Genomic DNA, 23,933 nt, shown 5'->3' with positions numbered 1-23,933 from the left:
TATAGAACTCTAATAAGATTTTCCTGGCACTTTATTTTGAGCAAGTACAAGACCTGGTAATAGATGTAGCTGCTTCAGAGGTCTCACCTCCTCCTGGACTTACCCCACAAATACATTAGATACCAAGGAGCAATTCTAGATTCTATCAGTGTTTTTGACTTAGTCTTTTCCCCATCATTCCACCCACCTGCCACAATAACTATGCTATGCTCTCATGTATATATAATTGTTACAAAACCTTGAGTCATTGTTTGCCAATCTGTTAATGGCAAATGGAGGAGCATGGAATTATTGTAAGGCTTCTCCGTATTATATTCATATTCCCACTATCAAAATCCTTTTTTACCTTTGAAATCATGACCTCCTGGGGTCCTGAAATATTATAAACAGCTCCAAAAATCAAACTTGCCCACAATTCTGGCAGATATTGATTTCAAGTGTTTTACTAATAGCCTCTTCCTCCCCAAAATGCTGTTAACAGGTAGTAAGAGTCGGAATGAGCCAGTCAATGAACCCTTCTCTCCAATTCAGTGAGAGTGGCTTTGAAGATCTCATTCAGAAATCTTGAGAGGGTTCCCACATACATCAAAAGTGTGCCTGTCATCTTGATATCTCTTATGTGACCCCCCCAGGTTTGGCTCTGGAGTTCAAATGAGAGCCAGAATACTTAAACAATTTCTGCAACAACAGATGTTGGCGAGGTTGTGGAGAAAGAGGACCTCTAGCACTGCTGGAATGCAAACTGGTGCTGCCACTCTGGAACACAGCATGGAAGTTCCTCAAAATGTTAATAGAACTGCCCTACGACCCAGTAATTGCACTACTAGGTGTTTATCCATGGATCCAAGTATGCTGTTTCAAAGGGACACATGCACCCCAATGTTTATAGCAGCACTATCAACAATAGCCAAAGTATGGAAGGAGCCCAAATGTCCACTGATGGGTGAATGGATAAAGAAAATGTGGTGTATATATATATACAACGGAGTATTACTTGGCAATCAAATGTATGGAACTAGAGGTTATTATGCTAGGTGAAATTAGAAAAAGACAAATACCATGACTTCACTCATAGGAGGACTTTCAGATACAAAACACGGACATAAGGGAAGGGAAGCAAAAATAATATAAAAACAGGGAGAGGGACAAAACATAAGAGACTCTTAAATGTAGAGAACAAATAGAGGGTTGCTCTATATAAATAGAGGGGTCATGGGAGAGGGGATGGGCTAAATGGGTGAGAGGCATTAAGGAATCTACTCCTGAAATCATTATTGTACCATGTGCCAACTAACTTGGATGTAAATTATAAAAAATAAATTATAGAAAGTTAAAAAAAAACAACAATTCCTGCCTATGTGACATATAAGAGGCAAGACTTTCTAAAGTAGGATGTATTATGGAAAACTAATAGCACCTAGCCTGGAAAATAAAAGGGAGCAAACTCCTATTTTGAATGAAAATTTGGGATTTTAAGATGAATTTCCCAATATACTTCATCATTTCCATTATTAGAATTTTTAATCCTCAACAATGTGTATGTATTCACTCAATGGATACTAAATGTTCAGCCACAATCATTTGGGGTTCCTCAAAATTGTTTTCTATTAAAAAAGTCTTCTCATACTGGAAAATATTGTAAACCACTTTCCTAGCTTGATTGGCTTATACCTTCTGGCCCCATCATTTTTTAAAGGATAATAGCAAAGGTTCTAACAAGATCATTTTGGACTCTGGAAACAAGGCCACAAGAAGAAATGTTGATGTTGAACTTCCAGAGTAGTGTTAAGTGATTTTATGTGGTTGTGATTCAAAATAACCTGACCGCTTTAAGAAGTCCAGGTGCTGAGTCATTTTCTGAAACAGCCAGGGGAGGTTAATTAGAAGCAGCTGATAGTGGCATCACTTGCTGCCTTTTTTTTTTTTTTTAATAAATCGAGAGGGTTATTCTATGAAGAAGACAGAGTGCTATAAAAGGTGTACAAAGCTAAGTAAAGACTCATTTATACTGCCACCAATGAGGAAAAAAATCTGACTTAGTGAATTTAAGATAAAGTACCTTGGCAATATAAGAGTCATAATGGTTACTTCTCTTTTTCATGTTTGTTTATTTTGAGAGAGAAAGAGCAAGAAAGTATGCATGGAGGAGCAGGTGAGAGAGAGAGAGAATCCCAAGCAGGTGCCTCACTGTTAGCAAACCAAACCGTGAGATCATAACCTGAGCCTAAATAAGAGTCAGGCCCTGGGGTGCCTGGGTGGCTCAGTCGGTTAAGCGTCAACTTCAGCTCAGGGCATGATCTCACAGTTCATGGGTTCAAGCCCCGCATCAGGCTCTGTGCTGACAGCCAGCTCAGAGCCTGGAGCCTATTTCAGATTCTGTGTCTCCCTCTCTCTCTGACCCTCCCCTGCTCATGCTGTCTCTCTGTCTCTCTCTCTCTCAGAAATAAATAAAAAACATAAAAAAAGAGGCAGAGAGAGAGGGAGACATAGAATCTTAAGCAGGCTCCAGGCTCTGAGTTGTCACCACACCCGACACAGGGCTGTGAGATCATGACCTGAGCCCCCTCCCCACCGGCGCCCCAGTAGTTCACTTTTATACTAAGTTCTTAACTTAAAAACCAGATATTAACTAACATGTGCATGGCAATGTAAAGAAATGGAAACTGGCCTCTGATCTCAAAGAAATTACAGAGGTTGGCAATATACCACGTGGTCACAAAAAGAATGGTAACATGTACTAGGTATCAAATGAGTGATGAAAGCAAGGAGTGTTGTAAGGATTGAAAGAAGAGAAGTGGCATCATCTTCTAAGGCAGTAAAGTTAAGACACTTGGATTTCTGGGGGCATCAGTTCCTCTGAAGGGGGTGCAGTGCTTCAGGGGTCACTAAAACAGAAAGCTTGATTGAGAGTGTGGATGAGGAGTAATTAGATACATCCCCTTCCAAATACCCTCCCCCTGGCTTGCATACCCAGACAGTTGCTCCTCCTTCCCTTCTGATCACTTGAGAAATTGAATGAGACTCTAGACTCAGGAGTGGGGTGCCTTGGTGAAATTATGACCTAAAACCCACATACTGAAAGGTGAGTATTCTCACTGCTTTCTTAGATTCTGTATTTGTCTTTTTAGCATCCATCACTAATTGTGATGGGCCAATTAACTATAGATTTTTTTTTAAATTTTCTGTATTCTTGAGGCTCTGACTTTTGTGACCTCAAGAGGAGAAACTGCCTCTTCTGGGGCTGGCTAATGCCTAAAAACAGTAAAACAACTTACTTGGAAATACATTTTTCAATATACAAGCCAACCAATCTGGAGTCCTTATCTAACTCGTATACACTGAGCCAACATTTCCCCTGCCCTGTATCAACTCAGGGCCAGGTACAGACAGCTAGGAACAGCTCCCATGCCTGAAAGCTCATCAGAATCATTCACACTGGTCAGTCTTCAACTGCTTCCCCTGCCTTGCTTTGCCTTTCCCACAGAAACCCCAATAACGACTGGCCTATGCTTTCCCCTGGCTTCTGCTTCTTTCTGCCTCCTTGCTAAAATCTGGCATTTTCCCTGTGGCCCTGTGTGGCATGGTGTGCCCCCTTCTCTTGGGAAATGTAAGTAATAAACTCTCAATAGCATTATTCTGTCATCAGTCACCTCCATGAATTAAAACTGGTGGGTACAAATGCAACAGTGAGAGCTTCCCCCACCCCATTCCCTCAAAGAAAGCAGGATCACTAGGCTATGCTGTTTTATTAGGGACCCCCTAACTAAATATCTTTCTATCTCTTCTCATGAAGTAGTCAGCTTTCTAGAGAAGAATCCGGTACCCTGCCATTAGGATATAGGCCTACAACTCAACTATCTGAGTTTGGAAGTTTGAAAAATCAAAACAATTAAAAGAAGTAGCCAAGACATTTAATTCTTAAAACAACTAAAATAATTAGGCTAGAATTCCTTCACTTAACCGAGTCCCAATAGATAATTTGCATCCCTTCATGAGCCATGGGGCAGAGAGAACAGATGAGGACATTTAATTTTATTTTCCCACTCTTATGAATAAACACCACACCCCTCTAACTGATCATCCTGAAGCAGAGCAGGAAGAAACACAGAAGAAAAATAGGAACCAAATTCTCCTTGTTCCACTTGCCTAAGAACCTATCCATGATAAAATTAAATAAGTTATTTTCCAGTAACCTGCTGTGAAAACAAACATACTATTGAAAAATTCATAAGATTTTATTGAAAAATTTCATAAGATATAAGCAGGTGTGTGTGTGTGTGTGTGTGTGCGCGCGTGTGTATAGCTTTGCCCTTTGAAATAAATATTCATTGTAATCTACTTGTTTCATCCTGCCTCCAAAATTCACTATAGTAAATGAAACCTGGTAACACATTCCCAATGAAAGCCTGGAGGAAGAAGTACATACTTCAGAGGATTTCTGGCAGTTAGCCAAGACTTCTAGCTATAGACTGTTTTTAGTAGTCCTGGGTATTCTGTTCTTAAACCGTGAATGGCACTGCTTTCAGGTGCTGTGGATGACTGATGAGCAGTAATCATCAAGGATCCCAGGAGGCAGAGAAGCTGCCACTCTTCTTTCTGTTAACTAGAAATCACATCTAGCATTATGTTTCTCCTTTTTTTTTTTTTAAGAAACCAAACCAGTTTGAAAAAAAATTTGTCACCTGGCCAACCGAGAACAAGTTCATGTTTCTGTAATCCTATATTATATATATGGATGCCTGCTTCTTATAGATGACATACATAACCATGAAGTGACTGGTTTTTTGTTTTTTTCTATTCCTGAGAGCCTCTCCTGGTTCTGAAGAGGAAAGCGAGACTGGCCAGTTGGGGACTTTGCTCAAGGATAGCTGATTGAATGAGTTTACCAAAAATTATGAGTGCCATCTAAATCAAAGAATCGTGGAAGATCAAGCAAGATATGGAAGCATAAGGGTCATTAGGCCCAAAAGTCATTTGACAGATTCTTAAGGATTTACCTTAGGTCAGTCATTGAGACAGGGCCTTACTAGTGAACAGGGCAGAATCTCTGCCTGGAATCAACACTCTAGTAGACGTTTAGGCAAATAGGCAAGTATAAAATGTGCTATGATAAAAGTGATCCAGAGGATGCTATAGAAGCATATATTCAGAGGGACAGTTAGCCTGATGTTGGTAGTTCAGGGAAAGCTTCTCTAAAGATAGGATGATAAGGCTTCTTTACTAGTTAGGACATAAAAAGATGCAAGAAAACTCACATCACTTGTAATAATGACCAGATAAAATAAAATGATAATCATAATTTTCCATGGGGCTGTTGGAAAGCAGTGGATGGAGTAAGACCTTAATGAACTAAATTCTGTAGAGATGTCTGGGTCCAGGGGGACATGAATGAGTAGAGAGGTGTGGCATTACCATAGAGAGAAGGGTCTGGTCTAAGTATAAGTAGGTGGAGGAGCAAGCCTGTGACACTCTGGGAAACTTTGGAGATTCGAGAAGAAACCAGCTGAGATTTTTTGCCAGCGGTATAAGCTGGGAGGACAGGCTTGGATCTAGAAAGACCTCAATTATGAAAACAAATCTCTTAGGACTACAGCCAACCCCCCAAATTTGCTAAGAAAGCAGCAGTAGAGAGAAAGTAAAGTCTTGCACATTCTCATGGTGCTTGGATTTTTGGGCCTTGCTGAAGTTGAAAACAAAGGTGAATCAAAATGTTTGGAAAACAGACTATTCCCCTCTAACTCAAACATTGACAAGATCAAAAAATTCAAGCCTTTGCAGAAGACCAGGAATTGGGCTAATTGCAGGTGAACTCAATCTAATTAAAACTATATCCTAGCCCCCGTTCAACTCAATTTGTAAAGGAGTTCCTCACTTAATTTCTATTGTTCCTTTTTTCCACCACAACATCCAGAATAAAAATTAAAATTATGTAACGTCCCAAAATGTAGGCAATACAATCCATAATCAATAAAAAGGCAATGGAAGCAGACATAATAGGTGAACCAGGTATTGGAATCATTATGTAAGGACTTGAAAGTGACAATTATAAATTTGTTTTAAAAAATATATAGAGGGAAAGATGGGATTCAGGGAATGTCAGGAGAGAAATAGAAACTCCTAAAAATGGACATTTTAGAACTGAAAAATCTAAAAAATTAATTGGATGAGTAGTGTCACAACAAACTTAACACTAGAAAACAAGGCATCAGTAAGTTTGAAGATAGATTGATAAGAATTATCTACTCAGAAGCACAGGGAGAAAAAAATGAGCAGAACACCGATGAACTGGACAGTATCAAGTGATCTAACATACATGTATTTTGGAGTCCCAGAAAAAAAGAAATATGACAGGAAAAAAACTTTGTTTTGAAAACGTAATGGCCAAAAAATCTTTCAAAATTTAATTTAAAACATCAAACCACAGATGTGAGCTCAGCAAACTTCAAGAAGGTTAAATACAAAGAAAATCACATCCAAGTACACAGTATTCAAACTGTTGAAAACAAGGATAAAGGAGATGAGAATAAGTAGGAGTTAGGCAGGCAAGGGTGGTCAGGGAACAAGGGAGATTGTATTCTAGGCAAAGGAGACAACATATTTAATGCCCAGAGAAATTCCTGGTTTTAAGAATTTAGAGAAATTTCGGGGGGTTAAGTGGAGATAATAGTGAAAAGTGAAGTTAGAGAGGTAAGCAAGAGCCATACAGAGGGCCTTCTAAGCACATTAAGGGAAATGAGAAGCAAAATTATATCCTGGATAATATAATCAGATTTGTCTTTATAAACAGTCACTATATGGCTACATTGTGTTTTGTTTGGAGCAACACAGATGGAGGCAGGAAGAGGCTATTACAGTAACCCAGTCATCAAAGAATGTTTAGAACTTGAGATGTGGCAGTGTAGATGGAGAGTTACAAATAGACTCAAGGGCTATGTAGGAGCTGGAAGACATACAGCCTCATGGATGTTTAAGTGCAAAGGAGAATGGAGTAAAAGGTGGCTGTTACAGCTGTCTAACTTTTCCGGGTTTGCCACCCTCATGTCACTCTTATTACTTCGTGCCAAATAGAATGATTGTCTTCAAATACAATTTTGATCATGCTACTTCCCTGCTTAAAGCTCTTCAGTGGCTCCTATTATGTTTCTGCTTGAAATCTTTCCATGACTTCCCACCTTACCCAGAAAGCTAGAGTCCTTACAATGGCTTACAAAGCTCTCCATGATCTGCCCCCGACATAACTCCCCACCTTGCTCACTCTGCTTCAGCTATACTGGTTTCCAATGTGAGATCTGGCCTAGATATAGAAATGTGGGAAACTCCAGAGGTTAGGAAAATGAGAAGGGACCAACAAAAGAAAAATCAGTGGCCAGAGAGCTAAAAGGAAAGTCATGGAAGAGTCAATCATGTCACTCTCCTGCCCAGAATTTCTAATGGCTCCCATCACCTACAGAAAAAACTTTCTAACCTTTCAGTTTAGAATAAGGGGGGAGAGGGACAGAGAGTTAAAATGCAGATTTCTAGACTCACCCCCAGAGGTCCTTGTTTATCTAAAGTTAATTGCTGGAATGTGTACTTTAAGAAGTACTGCCCATTCTCAAAAAATGGATGATGGTAGTCCATGGATCACATATTAGAGAAACATGGACTATAGTATCAAATCTCACACACAAGGCCCCTAATGAGTTGTTCTATGTCTCCTGACTCCTTTCCTACCATTCTCCATTTCTAGGATTTTCTCCTTCAACATTACAAAGCAGCTTTCCATTTCCCCTACATACCATACACCCATGCCTCTCTCTGTACAAAGGTTCACCTCAAATTGTCTGCCTGGATAACTCCATTCAAGTACCTGCTATAAAACTACCTTCTCTGGTTTTCTCAGAGGATTTAAGAGCACCCTTTATCTATGGTATGTTTGCTTGTTTGGGAGTATGCAAGAATACAACATTCTCAGTATTGTTAGCACATCTATGTAGATATGGCACTTCTAGACTCTGTATATCTGCCCTAGACTATAAACTTCATGAAGGCAGAGACTATTCTCCAATCTTTCCAGTACTGAGCATCTTGGTTGGTACATGGAAGGGGATCAATTTTTGGCTTAGTGGCTGTTCCTAGGTCCTATAGGTGCTAAGCTGAACAGTTAAAATCTGAGCCTAGATCTTCAAATTCCTGATGCAAAGTTCTGTCCAGGTGTCTGTTGTACCTTCTTGATGATCTAAGTGTATGTCACTTGCATCGGTCTTTGTCTCACTGGTAGCATTTGACATTTTATTTCATGTTTAAAGTCCTTAGGAAACAAGTTTTGTGTTCTGCTTCAGGGCATAAATCTCTCTAGTCCAGCAGGCTAAAACTGACAACCTCTGTGTTTCCCACAGGACCTAGGAGAGTATCCGGAACTTAGCAGAATTTTAAAAATGTATATTTTTTAATTAACGAATGATTTAGCAATTTATGTAACAGGGCTAAGCAAGGACAACCTCATCCGTACTCACTGTTTTATTATTTTTTTAACTTGCTTTTAAAGATTTTACTGCTAAACCCACAGCCTTGCCCCACCCCGCGCCTTTGCGTCTGACGTCACAGTCCCGACTTGAACTACCAATCCCAGAATGCCGCGCAAAGAGGCGGGTTCTACGGGAGCAGCCGCGTGATTGGCAAGCGGAGGCGTTTCCTTCCGGTGGGAAGGGCCCTGGAGGCGGGGACTAGGGGGAGGTATTTGAACATTATTACCGGGTTGGGCGGGACCCGTCTGGGAGGGGTTTGTGGGTGAGCCCTGGGTCCCCCGCCCGCTGAGGAGATGGATGAGGACGGGCTTCCTCTCATGGGGTCGGGCATAGACCTGACCAAGGTTTGTAAACGACCGAGTTGAACTTAGGCGACCTGGGAGGAGGATGGGGGAAGGAACCCTCGGTTCCCAGGGACACCCCATCTCTCCATATCCAACCGCGTCACTGGCCCCGGGCCTCTCCGGTCCTGCTCTCGGGAGGGAAGAGTCCCACAGTTCACCTTAAAAAGGGGTCCCTCCTGATCCGTTTAAAGGGGTGGTGTACCTTTCCTGCTCTTTGCTTCCCAAATTAGGAGTCGCTCTACGCTCGGGTTACACAGGTTACGCGCGGCGACAGAAGCAAGTTGCGACCTCTAACCCTACCTCTTTTATATGGTCCCCAAGTTTTTTGTGTGTTTATGTGTGTTGCCTTTTTATGTTAAAATTCACAAATATTTGTGAATCCAAAGCGCATACTCAAACTTTGCGGCTTCTGTCATCAGACACCCCACCCCACAGTTTAGGAAAACAGGTTAGTGACTATACGTAGTACTTAGAGTAACTCATGTAATACAGCAAAATGCCCCGTTATGATTATATATAATTGACGTCAAAGGGTTTGCATGGTGTACTTCTTCCTGTACAAATCATGTTTGTTTTTACATAACACAGGTGCCAGCTATTCAACAGAAAAGAACGGTGGCATTTCTAAACCAATTTGTGGTGCACACTGTACAGTTCCTCAACCGCTTTTCTACAGTTTGTGAGGAGGTAGGTCTGATGATACTGGTTTAATGAGGAGCCTAGAAATCATCTTGTACTTTTGAAGGTGGCAGATGAGTAAAACAAGAGTCAGTCTAGGTGCTCATGGACCATGACCTCTTGTCATCCAGTTATTGTGTTGACATACCATAAATCCTCTTTGATTATGTGTCATCAATCACCTTTATGTGCCTAAAGAGAACAAAAGGAATTCCAGGATTTCACAATTGAAAACATTTTTTTATTTTGAAATTTGTTTCTCTTACCCCAAAGATTTACATTTTTCCCCCAAGATATATATCTTTACATGCACATTGTTTTCAGTTCATATTAAAATTATTTTACACCCCTTGATCCAAAAGATGGTTGGGGAAGTAGCCTCAAAATATAACTTCAGTATCAAATATCATTATGAAAATAATAAAAATACTTTTAGCAAATGACTTGTGAAATGAGAATTGAGTACTTATTTAAGATTCAAGGACCCCTGTTTCTTCTTAAAAAGCCAATAAAGAGAATGGGGAAGTAAATGGGAACCCTGGGTTGAAATCAGGTTTAAGAAAGGAGAAAGAGGAGTAAAATGAGATCATTCACAGGTGAGTCAATAAAAATAACATTAATTCATTCTGTCTTATTTATAAGATATAGCTTTAGCAAGTATTTTTTGTTAGATGTGTTGTTATTAACAAAAATTGCTTGGAGACAGGAAAACTATTTTCATTTGTATCACATCTTATTTTTGTCTAGTTAACAATCTCTAGTTAAAATCTCTTCTGCCTTCTCGCTAAAAGAAAACAAAGTGAAATATGATAATCGATACAGTAAGAGACTCAGTTCATTATATATAGTTTTAATTTTTTTTTTATTTTTATTTATTTTTTTAATGTTTTATTTATTTCTAGGAGAGATAGAGAGACATGTGAGCAGGGGAGGGCCAGAGAGAGGGTGTCACAGACTGAAACAGGCTCCAGGCTCTGAGCTGGCAGTCAGCACAGAGCCCGACGCGGGGCTCGAACCCACAAACCGCGAGATCATGACCTAAGCGAAAGTCGGACGCTTAACCGACTAAGCCACCCAGGTGCCCCTATAGTTTTAATTTTTTAATGTTTTATTTATTTTTGAGAGAGAGAAAGCATGAGCAGGGGAGGGTCAGAGAGAGAGGGAGACAGAGAACCCAAAGATAGGCTCCAGGCTCTGAGCTGTCAGCACAGAGCCCGACCCGGGGCTCAAACCTAGGAACCGTGAGATCATGACTTGAGCTGAAGTCAGACGCTTAACCAACTGAGCCACCCATGTGCCCCTAGTTTTAATTTTTTACATGTTTATTTTTGAGATGGTGCATGAGCAGGGGAGGGGCAGAAAGAGGGGGAGACACAGAATCTCAAACACGCTCTAGGCTCAGAGCTGTCAGCACAGAATCCAATGCGATGCGGGGCTCAACCCCACAAACCAGGAGAGCCACCCAGGTATCTAACAGGCCCAGAGGCTAGGTGCTTTCTTCCAGGAGTTTTATCACCTACTGCTGCTTCTCTAAATGGGATATAGAATGGACTGACTAAGGATTTGGTCCTTCACTTTTTATACCAGGGTAGGGTGGAGAGAGACAATTCAAGGATTGTAAGCAGAAAGGAGCAAATACCCCATCCACATACTCCTCATCACCAGGTAAAACAACAACAACAACAACAACAACCAGCAAACACAGATGTGAAGGCAACTTGGTAAAGCTGCCCTGAGGCAGGGATAGCCTTTGCAGTGCTTAACACTTTTCACTGCCTAGGAAATGAGTGCTATTTGGTAAAGACTAAAGCCAATATAACAATAATCCCCTCTTTATTGATTGCTTATGCATTATCAGAGCCTCCTGATTCACTCTTTAACCCCCTTCTGTACCTCTCTCAACTGTCCCTCAACTGTTTTGAATATTTCACTATTCCTTTGTTCTTCCTTGAACCCTCGAAGAAAAAAGTTTCTTGACCAAAAACTCATGAAGTTTAGAGGTAGTTTATTGCCTTTTTCTCTTTAATGGGTGGTGGTCTAGGGTTGACTATAATGACTATAACCCATTATTTACAATTCATACTTTAGTAGTCTGGATATTTATGTCAGTTATAGACTGTTTGCTTGGTGTGATGACAATAACATTTATTTTTGTGTACTTGCTCTGTGTAGGTATTATACTATGTGCTCTACATGCATTTATTCATTACAGCCCAGCCCTGTGAGACAGGTCCAATTATCTCTTTTTTAGAAATATAGAAATTAAGGGGCGCCTGGGTGGCTCAGTGGGTTAAGCGTCCGACTTGACCTCAGGTCATCATCTCGCAGTTTGTGAGTTTGAGCCTGGCACCTGGCTCTGTGCTGACAGTGTGGAGCCTGGAACCTGCTTTAGATTCTGTGTCTCCTCTCTCTCTGCCCCTCCCCCACTTGCACTCAGTCGGTTTCTCTCAAAAATAAACATTTTTTAAAAATTAAAAAAAAAGAAATACATGGTGCAGCTTGTCGATGGTCTTGGGGACCGGCTGCTCCTGCAGGAGACGGTTAGTAGCTGTGGGGCAGAGGAGTGGGATGTTGGTGGAGAGGCTGGAACTGGGTGTGCGTTCCCTGCCTCCCCCCTGCTCCATCCCAACATCTGGAAGAGTTAAATCCAAGGAGGGGATCAAATTGATGGCATCATAGCCCTCACACATGTCTCCCCTCTGCTCTGGGAGAACACGGTCAGCATCCCTTCTTGGGCAAGGTGTGGTTTCTGTTATTAATTAATAAGCTTACATGTTTTTTTTTCTCACTTTGTTTCATTAATGAAATTCTGTTAGCTCATTGCATGTCACCAGTGAAAGAGAAATTCTATAATAAAAAAGTCTCTTTAAGAAAAAAAAAAAAAAAAAAAGAAATACAGAAATTAAGATGTAGAGAGATTTAAATCATTTGCTTACTCATTTATTCATTTATTAGACATATATTTGTTTACATATTATTTATAGCTGCAGTTGCTACTCTAACTTACCCACATTCAAACAGCTAGAAAGGAACAAAGTTGAGGTTCCAACTCTGATCTAATAACTGTAAAAACCAAAAGCATTTCACTCGTCTGTTACGTTGCCCCTTCTGATCTGGATAAGAGGCATGTTTACATCATTTCCAAGTGAGAGGTTGTAATGAGCTATTTCAAAATTTATTTTTTAGATTTGTATTCTCTTCTTTGCTATGCCATATCCATTTGATGTTATATCTTTTTCGATATGATATGATAAATTCCAAGGGCATAATATATGTATTCAAACATCAGGTGCCACTTTTTCCCCTCGAGTTAAGATCAATGTAATTTTTCAAAATGGGCTGTCATTTGTTAATAGCACCTATTAGACCTGTATTCTTGTTTAGTTAAAGCCTTAAGCAGGAGCCAAAATGACTGTTTTCCTCAGCAAAAAAGGAATAAATAAACAAATAGACTTTTTAAAAAAAGAAAGAGAAAAGTGAAAAACTTAACTTTTAAAAAACTTTCTGGACACCAGAGTACTTTATAACTCTTCTAATGACTGAAACCAGGATAAGTAGAAAGGTTGAAAGCCAGAGAAAGGAAGGTAGTTGAATCAGACCCAAGCTACAAAGTTCTTCCTTCACAAATCCCCAGTAAGCATTTCTATTCTGGGCCTCACTCAGAAAAAATCTTATGGTGGCCCATCGGGTGTGCGAATTTAAAACAGAATGGGGTAGAAAGTACAATGCAAGTTCTATGCATATTATAGATAAAACTGAGCAGAAATTTAACCTTATAATGAATTTTAAAGTCAAAGGTACTCTGTAAACAGGGCCATCATATGTGTTATTTTGACTCAGACTTGTAATATGCCTAAAATACTGAGTTCTTAATCATTTTTAAATATTCCAAACTTTTTTCTAAATTCTTTAAGAATAAGAAAAAAAATGCTGAGAATTCTCATATAACCTAAGAAATTTTAGTGTGCTTATCTTCTGCATCTAATTTTTAATCCCACCATCAGACTTAATCTTCAACCAAATAATCTTGCTATATTTACTGCTACAACTTTTACAACTGCTGGGTTTAAGTGCCAAATGAAGCTTAATAAAACCACTGATTGCTTCCCTTTCTGGCTTATAGGACATAACCAACCCAGTGTAATATACCAAGGGAGCCATGATTTTAAAATATTGTTTCTCTTGTTGAGAATTGGGTATGCAAACTGGATATTTTACAAACCTGAAAAGCCACAGTATTTTATTTTTGTTTCCATTTTCAACTATTAACTCCATATTTATTCCTTTCATCCTTTTTTTTGGTCACTTTAATGAATTTCACCACCTTAGAAAGAGGTAGGTGATAAATCAAGAAATTTTCAGCTTGTCTGACAAACTTCAGGTACCTTGCAAATTACCCTATGGTCCCAAAGCAAGACGTTTCACGTTTGCTTTAAATCCTTATAAAGATAGGAGTGCCTGGGTAGCTCAGGCTCAGGTCATGGTCTCACGGTTCATGGGTTTGAGTCCCCCATTGGGCTTTGTGCTTTGGGCCCTGTTCTGACAGCTCAGAGCCTGCTGCAGATTCTGTGTCTCTAGCTCTCTCCGCCCCTCCCCTACTCACGCTCTGTCTCTTCCTTCTCTCTCAAAAATAAACATTAAAAAATTTTTTTAAAAACTCCAGATAAATAACATCTATTTTCGAAAATAGGTCAGAGTAATTTGATTTCTTTTTTTTTTAAGCACTGTAGCATCTTAGTGTTTATAAGAAATGGATTGATTACCTATTAGCTTTGAATAACAAAATTTCTATGTATGCAATGCCTGGGAATTTTTCATCTTGATGTGTATTTTCCTAATTAATGTATATATACACAAATATATATGTGTGTGAATATATATATACACATGTACATACGTGTGTGTGTATATACATATATATTTTTTTTTTTGACAAGTTTTAAGTTCACAGCAATACTGAGCAGAAAGCATTGAGTTCCCATGTGCTCCTTGCTTCCCTGAGTTCAGCAAGCATAACTTCCCCCATTATCAACTTTCCTGGTCATTGTTGTTACACTGTACATTGACACATCGTCACCCAGAGTCTATGGCATCATGTTCTCACAATGTATAATTCTTTCAAACAATGTAAAAATTATTTCTGTCTTTGAAAGATAGTTACTAATTTTGTATCTGGATTTGGAGTTTTTAAGTTCAGATGGTTTTACTCGTATGAAAACTCAGTTTTCTGTTCTTTAAAATTGTCATGATAATAGTTCCTACTTTATGCATTTGGTGTGAGGTTTCAAATGATACATTGCATTTACAGTGTAGCATAGTAAGGTGGATGCTCACACATTTACAATGCTGGTGATTATTGCTTAAAAGTACATTTATATAGAGGCGCCTGGGTCGCTCAGTCAGTTATGCATCAAACTTCGGCTCAGGTCATGATCCTGCCCCACATTGGACTCTGTGCTGACAGCCTAGAGCCTGAAGCTTGCTTCAGGTTTTGTGTCTCCCTCTCTCTCTACCCCTCCCCTATTCACACTCTGTTTCTGTCTCTCTCTCAGAAATAAATAAAAATTTTGAAAAGTATATTATATAAATATACCTAAACAATTAATTCATCTTTTTCTTTTTATGTTTTCACTTTAATCACACCAATGCATGTATTTATAAATAAGCTAGAAATTATTTCACTTTACAAATTAATTTGTTATAGGATTTCTGCAGTTACTAAGCTTTTCTGTAAAATACTGACGAAATATGGAAAAACATAATTTTCATGATTTCCAGGAAAACTCTTATAATTTGGAGAGGAATTCATTCATCTGATGTTTCATAAACCTGTGTTTATATTTATTGTAAAGCATTATATGAACAAATGCTAGAAGTCAAAGTTAAAAGAAATCAAAGCTTTGAGTGCCATTAAAACTAGATTCTAGTGTTAGAAATAAAACATTATAAAATAAAAAAATATATAAAATAAAAAATTGTAGCTTTGTAGATACCAGGATGTTCATCTTAAAAATGTCTTGTGAAAAAGTTCTACATTGTGACTGCTTTCAAGGTTTTTCTCCCCTAAATGTGGACAAAATGACCATTGCTTGGAGTGTTAACATTCTGCTTGAGAGCTAGTCAGGATCTTGATCATAACCCAGAAAGCAGTCAGAATGCTGCATATCTGCCAACTGTCAATGGGCCAACTGCCTTGGGCTTGACACTGAATATAATAATGTTTAAGATTAGGGAGTTTTAAATAAATGCTCTAATGGATCATATTTTATGGTGTTACTTTTACTTGTGTGGCTATATATAGTGTATATACACACATGGGTAATTTAATTGTACAGAATAACTAGAGCATGGGAAGCTTTTGGTTCTGTTTTATCTTGGATGTTGATGGTAGGTTGATTCCTTTTGCTTTTTAGTACTGTTAATTTTTTCTCTTGGTTTTACTTCTTTCTAACATGAACTGCTCATCTGTTAATTTCATCTTCTTTTTATTTTCAGACTTAAAAATTTTTATTTTGGGACTAATTATATATATTTAAGTGTTTAAGTAACTTTTAAAGGCAAATCTTGTTCCAAGCTGTCTTGGGCTAATTTTTATTCTTTTCTGTGAAGAATTCCTTCATTCATCAACAAATAATTATTAGAGTCCTATTAAGTATCAAGTACTGTTCTGGGCATGAGGGATATAGCAGTGAACAAAAAACTCTGTCCCAGAAGAAGTTTACCTTCTGATTCCAATGACTGATTATAGATAGCTCTGATGAGTTTGATAAGGCTGAAAATACAATTTTTGCTTATCTGTGAATACAATTTTATAAAGTAGCTGTGAAGCATGCTAATGGAAGTTACAAAAATTCGTACTTGAGCTCCCATTCCTACTCCTATAAATAAAAGTGTAATACATTGGAAAATGACTAATATTTAAACCATAGTGGGTTCTTGTTGTTTTTCAAATCTGCCCTTTGTTACCCTTGTTAACAGCTCATTTCAGTCAGACTTTGTCCTTCTGATCTTTTTCCAGAAACTGGCAGATCTTTCTCTTCGTATCCAGCAAATTGAAACAACTCTCAATATTTTAGATGCAAAGGTTTGTATTTCTGAATAATTTATAGTATAAGCTTTGCATATACCAACTTTCTCAGTCATACTTAACTTTAATTGAATTGGAAATTAAATTTAGCTCCTGCATCCATGAGGTGGTACAGTGTTTTGTGTTTGTTTTTAATTCATTATAATTGCAAAGGAAATGATACTCATTATGAACTATTAACTGAGTCTGTTTAAATGTACACAGGAATTGAAATTTCTTTCATTATTCTAGTCAAAAGCATGTGAATAACATGTTAACAAATTGGGCTATTTCTATAGTTCATTTGATGGAAAATTCACAGTTATCTTAATAGTAATCATTTGGGGGGCACCTGGGTTGCTCAGTCCATTAAGCGTCCGACTTCGACTGAGGTCATGATCTCACAGTTTGTGGGTTCGAGCCCCACATCGGGCTCTGTGCTGACAGCTAGCTCAGAGCCTGGAGCCTGCTTCAGATTCTGTGTTTCCCTCTTCCTCTGACCCTCCCCTGCTCATGCTGTCTCTCTGTCTCTCAGAAATAAATAAAAACATTTAAAAAAAATTTTTTTTAAATAGTAATCATTTGGTAACACAGTACAAATTAATAAAAGTTCAGATGTCTCCAGAGCAAAATTTGGAGAAAATATCTATTTTCTGTTTTCAAATATCAAATATATTGAATGCTAATGAAGAATACCAGTTTTGAGGTCAGAAGTTACACAATATAACTAGCAAAAATAGAAAACTGTTTTGATTTGAAAGCTTTCAGGTTTTGTGTTTTCCCTGATTATAAAGTAATGGAGACCCTAGTATATTTTTGTCTTTTATAAAAAAAAAAATTGATCTGAAAAAAATGCTTATTGAATATTTATGAGGAAGTAAAATGGCTAATGTCATTAGCATAAAGATTAGAATGTCTAATTTGTACTTTCTACGTCTTGTGGACTTCAGCCGCTATGTTTCTCTCAGCACGTTTCTGTAGCTTGGAAAATTTAGGATACCTGGCCTTGACCATGTTTAAGATACTCTCCTAGCAGCCATACCTATTTGTAACTATTTGGGCCATAGCCACTATGCTAAGTATTGTCATCAGTCAGCAGTTCTCAATGAATATTGCTGCTTCAGACCTGTTTCTTTTCATTATTCTTCATTATGAGTATGTGTCTTATTTTAATGTTTGGGCAATTCTGGAGTTAAAGTCCATAGTCACAAGTTAAGTTACTGTGTAGCTAACTTTAATCATTTCCAGAACCTTAATTATTTCCATAACCATAAAATTAATCCCTAAAGTCAGCCAAACATCTGACAAACATCTATCACTGATAATCAGAACGAAATCAGAAAAGTGGGTTTGCATGGATCTTGCAGATCCAACCTGAAATATATAACCACTGACAACATGCCTATCTTTTGTGTATTAAAAATAACACATTTTAGTAATATTTGGTGATAAATGCTTAAAGAAAGAAAAAGAGAATGGGCTGTCAAACATTAAAATGTGATGACAAGAGTTTTGTCATTTCCCAGATCATTCACATTTAAAATGTGCTACAAAGGACTTTCTTTCTTTCTTTCTTTTTTTTTTTTTTTTTTTTACAAATCATGTTTAATAAAAATCTCTTTACAATAACTTTGTGAGTTAAGTTTTCTTATCCCCACTTTTCAGGGGAGAAAATTGAGGTCTAGGGAGATTTACAGAATGTCACATAGCTTGTGACTTAAACCTACACAATCTGACTCCAAAGCCCTTGCTTTTTATTCCCTGAACTAAGAATCCTTATATTTTAAAAGATAATTCCCAGGAAAAGAATGGTTATAAGCTAAGTCAGATTAATGGAAAATCATTCAGGAATATTTTACTTGTGAATGACTTTCACTTTTAAATAGTTTATGGCATGGAGAATTTCAGACACCAAAGATGAGATTTTATAAACCGTATTTCTTTTTTTTAATGTTTTTTAAAAATGTATTTATTTTTGAGAGAGAGAGAGAGCACGAGCAGGGGAGGGGCAGAGAGAGAGACTGAGACACAGAATCTGAAACAGTCTCCAGGCTTTGAGCTGTCAGCACAGAGCCTGACATGAGGCTCGAACTCACAAACCGTAATATCATGACCTGAGCCAAAGTCAGACGTTCAACCAACTGAGCCACCCAGGTGCCCCTATACACCCTATTTCTATAGGCTTAAGAACTTAAAATAGCTATTTAAAACACACACACCTAGAAACTTACAGTGTTTAAGAGCTAATCTTATCCTCATAATACCAACATTAATTTTCTTTTCTTAGTTGTCATCTATCCCAGGCCTAGATGATGTCACATTTGAAGTTTCTCCTGTAAACACCACTGGTATCACAAATGAATCACATTCTGAAACCACTTCAGAGAAATCACAGGTGAGCATTTTAAGTTCCAGGAAACATGACCAGCTTGTCTTGGTTAAACCAGATAAACATAGCAGCAGGTTTGAAGGAAGAAGCTAAATGAAGATGTAAAACTTTAAATAGTAAGATTTTAAACCCTTAAGATAGAAAATGAAATTTGAAAAGAAATGAGCTGTTTTATTATTATTTTGAGGATCTCTCTGAAGTTAATATTTTCCTTGCCTATGAAAGAGAAACTATTTACAGGACCAGAAGAAATCTTGAGCGTAATAATGTTCTTCAGGTTCTTTATGGACATTTTCCCTTCATTATTATCAGAAGTATACTTTTAAAATGTTTTACTATAAAAACTTTCAAACACACAATAATAAAATAGTACAGTGAATACTTAAATGCCCATTACCCACACTGATTCTCTAATAAAGATTTTGTTACATTTGCTTCATCTATCTTTTTTGTCCCTTGCTAAAACAATGAATCCTGGGCATCATACCATTTCACCACTGTGTAACTCCTTGAGCATCTCTGAAAAGTTCTGGCATTTTCCTGTATAACCACAATGCCTTTATCATACACGATATAATTAACAGTAATTCCCAAGTACCATCTTGTTACTCCAAGTATGCTCCAGGCACCAGCAGCATGGGCATTACCTGGGGAGCTTGTCAGCAACACAGACTCTCAGGCTCCATGCCAGACCTACTGAATCAGAATCTATATTATAAGAAGATACCCAGGGGATTTGTAGTCTCTTAAAATTTGAGAGTACTGGTTTAGAAATACCACACATCTAAAAAGTGTGGGTTTGGATTGATTTGCTCAAATCAGCATCCTAGGAAGGGCCACACTTTGCATTTGGTTCTTATGTCTTAAAGTGTTCATTTATGCTCTGTATACATTTCAATTTTATATTACTTTTTATTCCAAGAAATAAAAATTCTCATTGTTGAACAGACGATCTCTAGTGTATCTCAGTGGGGTATTAAAATGCAAAATAAAATAATCACTAAAATGGTGATCTGTCTAGTGATATTGAACATTTGTACGTTGAGATACTTTTCATAGGATATTTTTTAGGTTATGGTTACTTTGGCTGTGATGATAATGACTACCATGTGGAGGGTGCTTACTGCGTACCTACCAAGCATGCTTCTGAGTGCTTTTCAGAAATTAACTCATTTAATTCTCACAATAGCCCTGTGAAGTAAATACTTCACTTCACACTTCTACTTTACAGACGGGTGAAATGAGGTACATAGAGGTTAAGTAACTTGCCACGGGTCAGAAAATAAGAGTAAGAGCTGGAATTTCAATGCACGCAATCTGGTGCCAAGAGTCCTAGCTCTTATCTGCTAGACTACACTGTCTCCAGCACCTGTGTTGAATTCATTAAATAATATATTGAACACATATGGTACAAAGCTGTGGGAGGAGCCATAAATTTAGTTATAGCCTATATTTGGGGAATGAATTAGATGACCATTTACTTAACAATTAGATATTAGAAAATTAACTTCCATTTAATTTATATAGTAAATTTCATTATGATGGCCATTGGAATATATATAATACACAAGAAGAAATCCAGATGTGTTAGAAGAGTTTAACTTTACAAGGCCCTTTCAGTTAAATATGGACCATGCATTTTCTAAAATAAGGCATGTATAAAAAATATTAAGAAAATGTTTTCACTCTACCTAGTAGTTATTCTTTGGTGAATACCAGCTATCATATGTTTCTATAAATTTTTTAAATGGTATCTGTCTAATTTTGAATATTTTTCTGGGTGTTATTATGAATGCTACCTATAATATATACTTTAAAACTTTTGCAGTTGTGTTGATCCTGCCTATTTAAGGTCTCAAGAAATTGATTACAAGTAATCACAGTTAAATTTTCTAAAATTCAGAATGATTTGATACATTTTGACAATTTTATTTAAAAACTAATATATTAATTCATTTGGAGAATTTATGAAGTTCTTTTGGCTTCCTGAGTTTAAAAAATTGGAGCAAAGTTGCATGTTGATTAGTTTGATAAAATACCTATTCAGCATGTTCTTAATATTTAAATCAACTTCATATTTCTTTACTGTTATTGTTATGATTTATGTAAAATGTTTTGAAATGGACTTAACTACTGCTTAACACATAATTTCCACTGACATTGCAGTCAACTTATCTGATAAAGGGTAACGATACACTTTGTTAACCATTCATTCATTTCAGTCTCTAATCTATATGAGTCAAAGACTCAAGGTTTGCATACCGATTTTTTTGCAACTTTAATTTCATGGTTCAGATCTTATCATTACTCAAAATAGACCATCCAATTGTGCAGATTGAGAATAAAATGAAGGGCAGTTGAGAGATATGATAGAGGATTTAACGGGTCATTCAGATAGCAAAGGTGTAAGAGCTGACATAATTAAACCTTGTTGAGATCTTGGTTATTAGGCAAAGTTAACAGCTGAGTTTTGAAATTCATTGGTCCCATGTGTAATTATTATTTGTTCCATCGTGCTATTCTATGAGTTTATTGTCCGTAATGTTTCTAAAAACATACTTGGGTCATGTTTGAATTTTTTATTTAATTAAGGGTTTTGGGCTTTCTGTATTTATGTATTTTAAAGATGAATTGTATATATATATGGATATATATATCCTCACTTAGTGCCATATAACAGGAGAAATCTAAGGGACTTGCGATGTTTTATTTGCTTCAGAATTTTCAAAAGGTTTAATTTATATCTGAATTATCTGAGGAAAAAACTTAATATATAATTAACATTCATATTCTAAAAGCTATGAACATTTAAAGATAATCTTGATTTATCTACATTTCAGCATAGATATGTAGGCATACAATTGATTTCATTCTGTTAAGGAACTACCTTGTAATGCTAATACATAGATAATAAGTGAGAATTCACAAAAATAAATGTAACAAATGTTCAAGTTGATAGAAGAATCTAGAACTGTATACAGACAGTCCTACCTTTGCACTTTAGTGAGGACAGGATTCCAAAATGGACAATTTTCATTTAACACAGTCCCATACAAAGTGATAACTGCCTATATGATAAAAGCATTTTTATCTAAAAAGATCATTCCCCCATATTCTTCATTATAAGCAGTATTAACATTAATAGTTCCATCCGTGGCTGAAATATATAAAACCAGATAATTTACCTGAGAAATGGGCTACTCTTCCATAAATTCTCTAGGCATTGTTTTCCAGGATGTTAGAATAGCAGTAAGAGTAATCTTACTCATTCTGTTAAGGAACTACCTTAGAGTACGATTACTGAATAAATGAGGAATTCAATTCTATAGATGGTAGATACCTACAAAATCAATTTACTATATGCTAGAGTTGAATAATTGGCAAATCAAATAGTTTTATTAGCTGTATTAAAGGTTTTATTAAAATAACCTGTCCATCTGTAGTTCATATCCACACTCTGGGAACAACTAAAGTAGAATTCTAATATTTTTTAATGCCATGAATATGTTTGCATTTTTTAAGGAACAATATAATGATGACATTAAGTGAACTTCCTCTGAAATCATAAGTATTCATAAATATTTGGAAACATATATCCCATCATTAAATTATTGGTATTTAAATTTAGAGTTATGATTTTTTTTCTGATATTGATTGCTTTAGATTTATAAGAAGAAACATCCCTTTTTAAGTAACATAATGGACCCCTTTTGTGAATTGTCTAAAGATTTACACGCAATACTCTCTACAGCAGAACAGTTTACAAGACTCTGGACCACAGGAAAGTGAAGTAACACCAGAAAATATCTTAACTGTAGCCAAGGACCCAAGATATGCCAGATATCTCAAAATGGTTCAAGTGGTAAGCTAATTTGGTCTGTCTTCTCTGTCTAGCAGCCTCATTTGAAATTCTTAACCCTAGAGGTTTCATTGTTAACTTTTTCTGAGAAAACTGCTAAACCGAGTGACCAAGTTTTCTACTCTTCTTTCCTATGTTTACTTAATGCACTGATAAGGAGTAAACAGAGGTCAAATCTTTCTAGTTAAAATTGATCTCATACTTCAAATTAACATACTTGAATACAGATTTATGTAAATTTTTTGCATTACATAATGTTATCATAGCAAATCTTAGATGTATCCAAGGGATACAATGATGAAAGTGGACTATTTCTTAAATCATATGGCTTTAGCTTAATTCTTATATGCTAACACAGTTTATTTTTATTCTGAATTTCATTTGTCAGTGGCTTGGTCATAGAAAAGAGCCTAAATCTCTCGGCGATTTAAGGTAGAGCTTTTAATATTATATGACCTCAGAATTCATGTTTTTTTCTGAGAAATTATTACGTGGTATGATACCAAAAAATATCTACAGTTGTCTCTAGCAGCAGAAGTTGATTTCTTTTCATTTTTGTAGAAAGTCCTATTGCAGTGGTTGAAAGAACTAGCTCTTCATCATTTTTCTATTAAAAAAATGTTTTTCTAAAATTCTATCAAGCAAAAGAGGTCATAATATTAAAGTTTTGTTTTGATGACCATGACATTATTTATCATCTAAATAATTTAAAAACAAATACTGTCTGACGCCAGAAAGAGTAGATTGGTTCATTTAGGAGTAACAGAAGTGATACTGAGGAGAAGAAAGTACATTTGCTTTTCCTGGCTGTCAGAAGGAGTAGATATATCACTTTCAAAATTCTTCATTGACTGCCAAAAACCCTGGATCCTAGGCTTTCGAAAAAAAGTAAACCAGACTTTGAGATGCAAATATATAAAGTTCTTTAATCAGAATAAAATAGGGCTAGTTTTGAGTGTGAATTATGATTTATGCATTTTTAAAAATTTTTTAATATTTATTTTTGAGAGAGAAAGAGAGACACAGTGTGAGCAGAGAAGGAGTAATGAACTAGCAGAGAGGAGACAAAGAATCCCAGGCAGGAACCACT

The 23,933-nt window shown here is 36.8% G+C and overlaps 1 protein-coding gene across 3 annotated transcripts in view; it reads left to right on the top strand.

The window, feature by feature from the left end:
• The first annotated feature begins 8,723 nt into the window (after positions 1 to 8,723).
• The window catches only part of WASHC3 (WASH complex subunit 3), a 49,718-nt gene continuing 34,508 nt past the window's right edge, over positions 8,724 to 23,933 (top strand). The window contains exons 1-6 of one of the 3 annotated variants that reach the window (XM_039252497.1): positions 8,724 to 8,851; positions 9,440 to 9,538; positions 11,117 to 11,194; positions 16,548 to 16,613; positions 18,883 to 18,990; positions 22,736 to 22,846. In XM_039252497.1, the coding sequence (XP_039108428.1) occupies positions 8,801 to 8,851; positions 9,440 to 9,538; positions 11,117 to 11,194; positions 16,548 to 16,613; positions 18,883 to 18,990; positions 22,736 to 22,846 (513 nt within the window). In that variant the 5' untranslated portion in view covers positions 8,724 to 8,800. The remainder of the gene's footprint in view (positions 8,852 to 9,439; positions 9,539 to 11,116; positions 11,195 to 16,547; positions 16,614 to 18,882; positions 18,991 to 22,735; positions 22,847 to 23,933) is intronic. The other 2 variants (XM_039252499.1, XM_039252498.1) reach the window with 2 other exon arrangements.

Source organism: Hyaena hyaena, unplaced genomic scaffold (assembly GCF_003009895.1).
Source record: "Hyaena hyaena isolate Hyena2069 unplaced genomic scaffold, ASM300989v1 scaffold_417, whole genome shotgun sequence".
NCBI classification, from domain to species: domain Eukaryota; kingdom Metazoa; phylum Chordata; class Mammalia; order Carnivora; family Hyaenidae; genus Hyaena; species Hyaena hyaena.
This window is presented reverse-complemented; position numbering and strand designations above follow the sequence as displayed.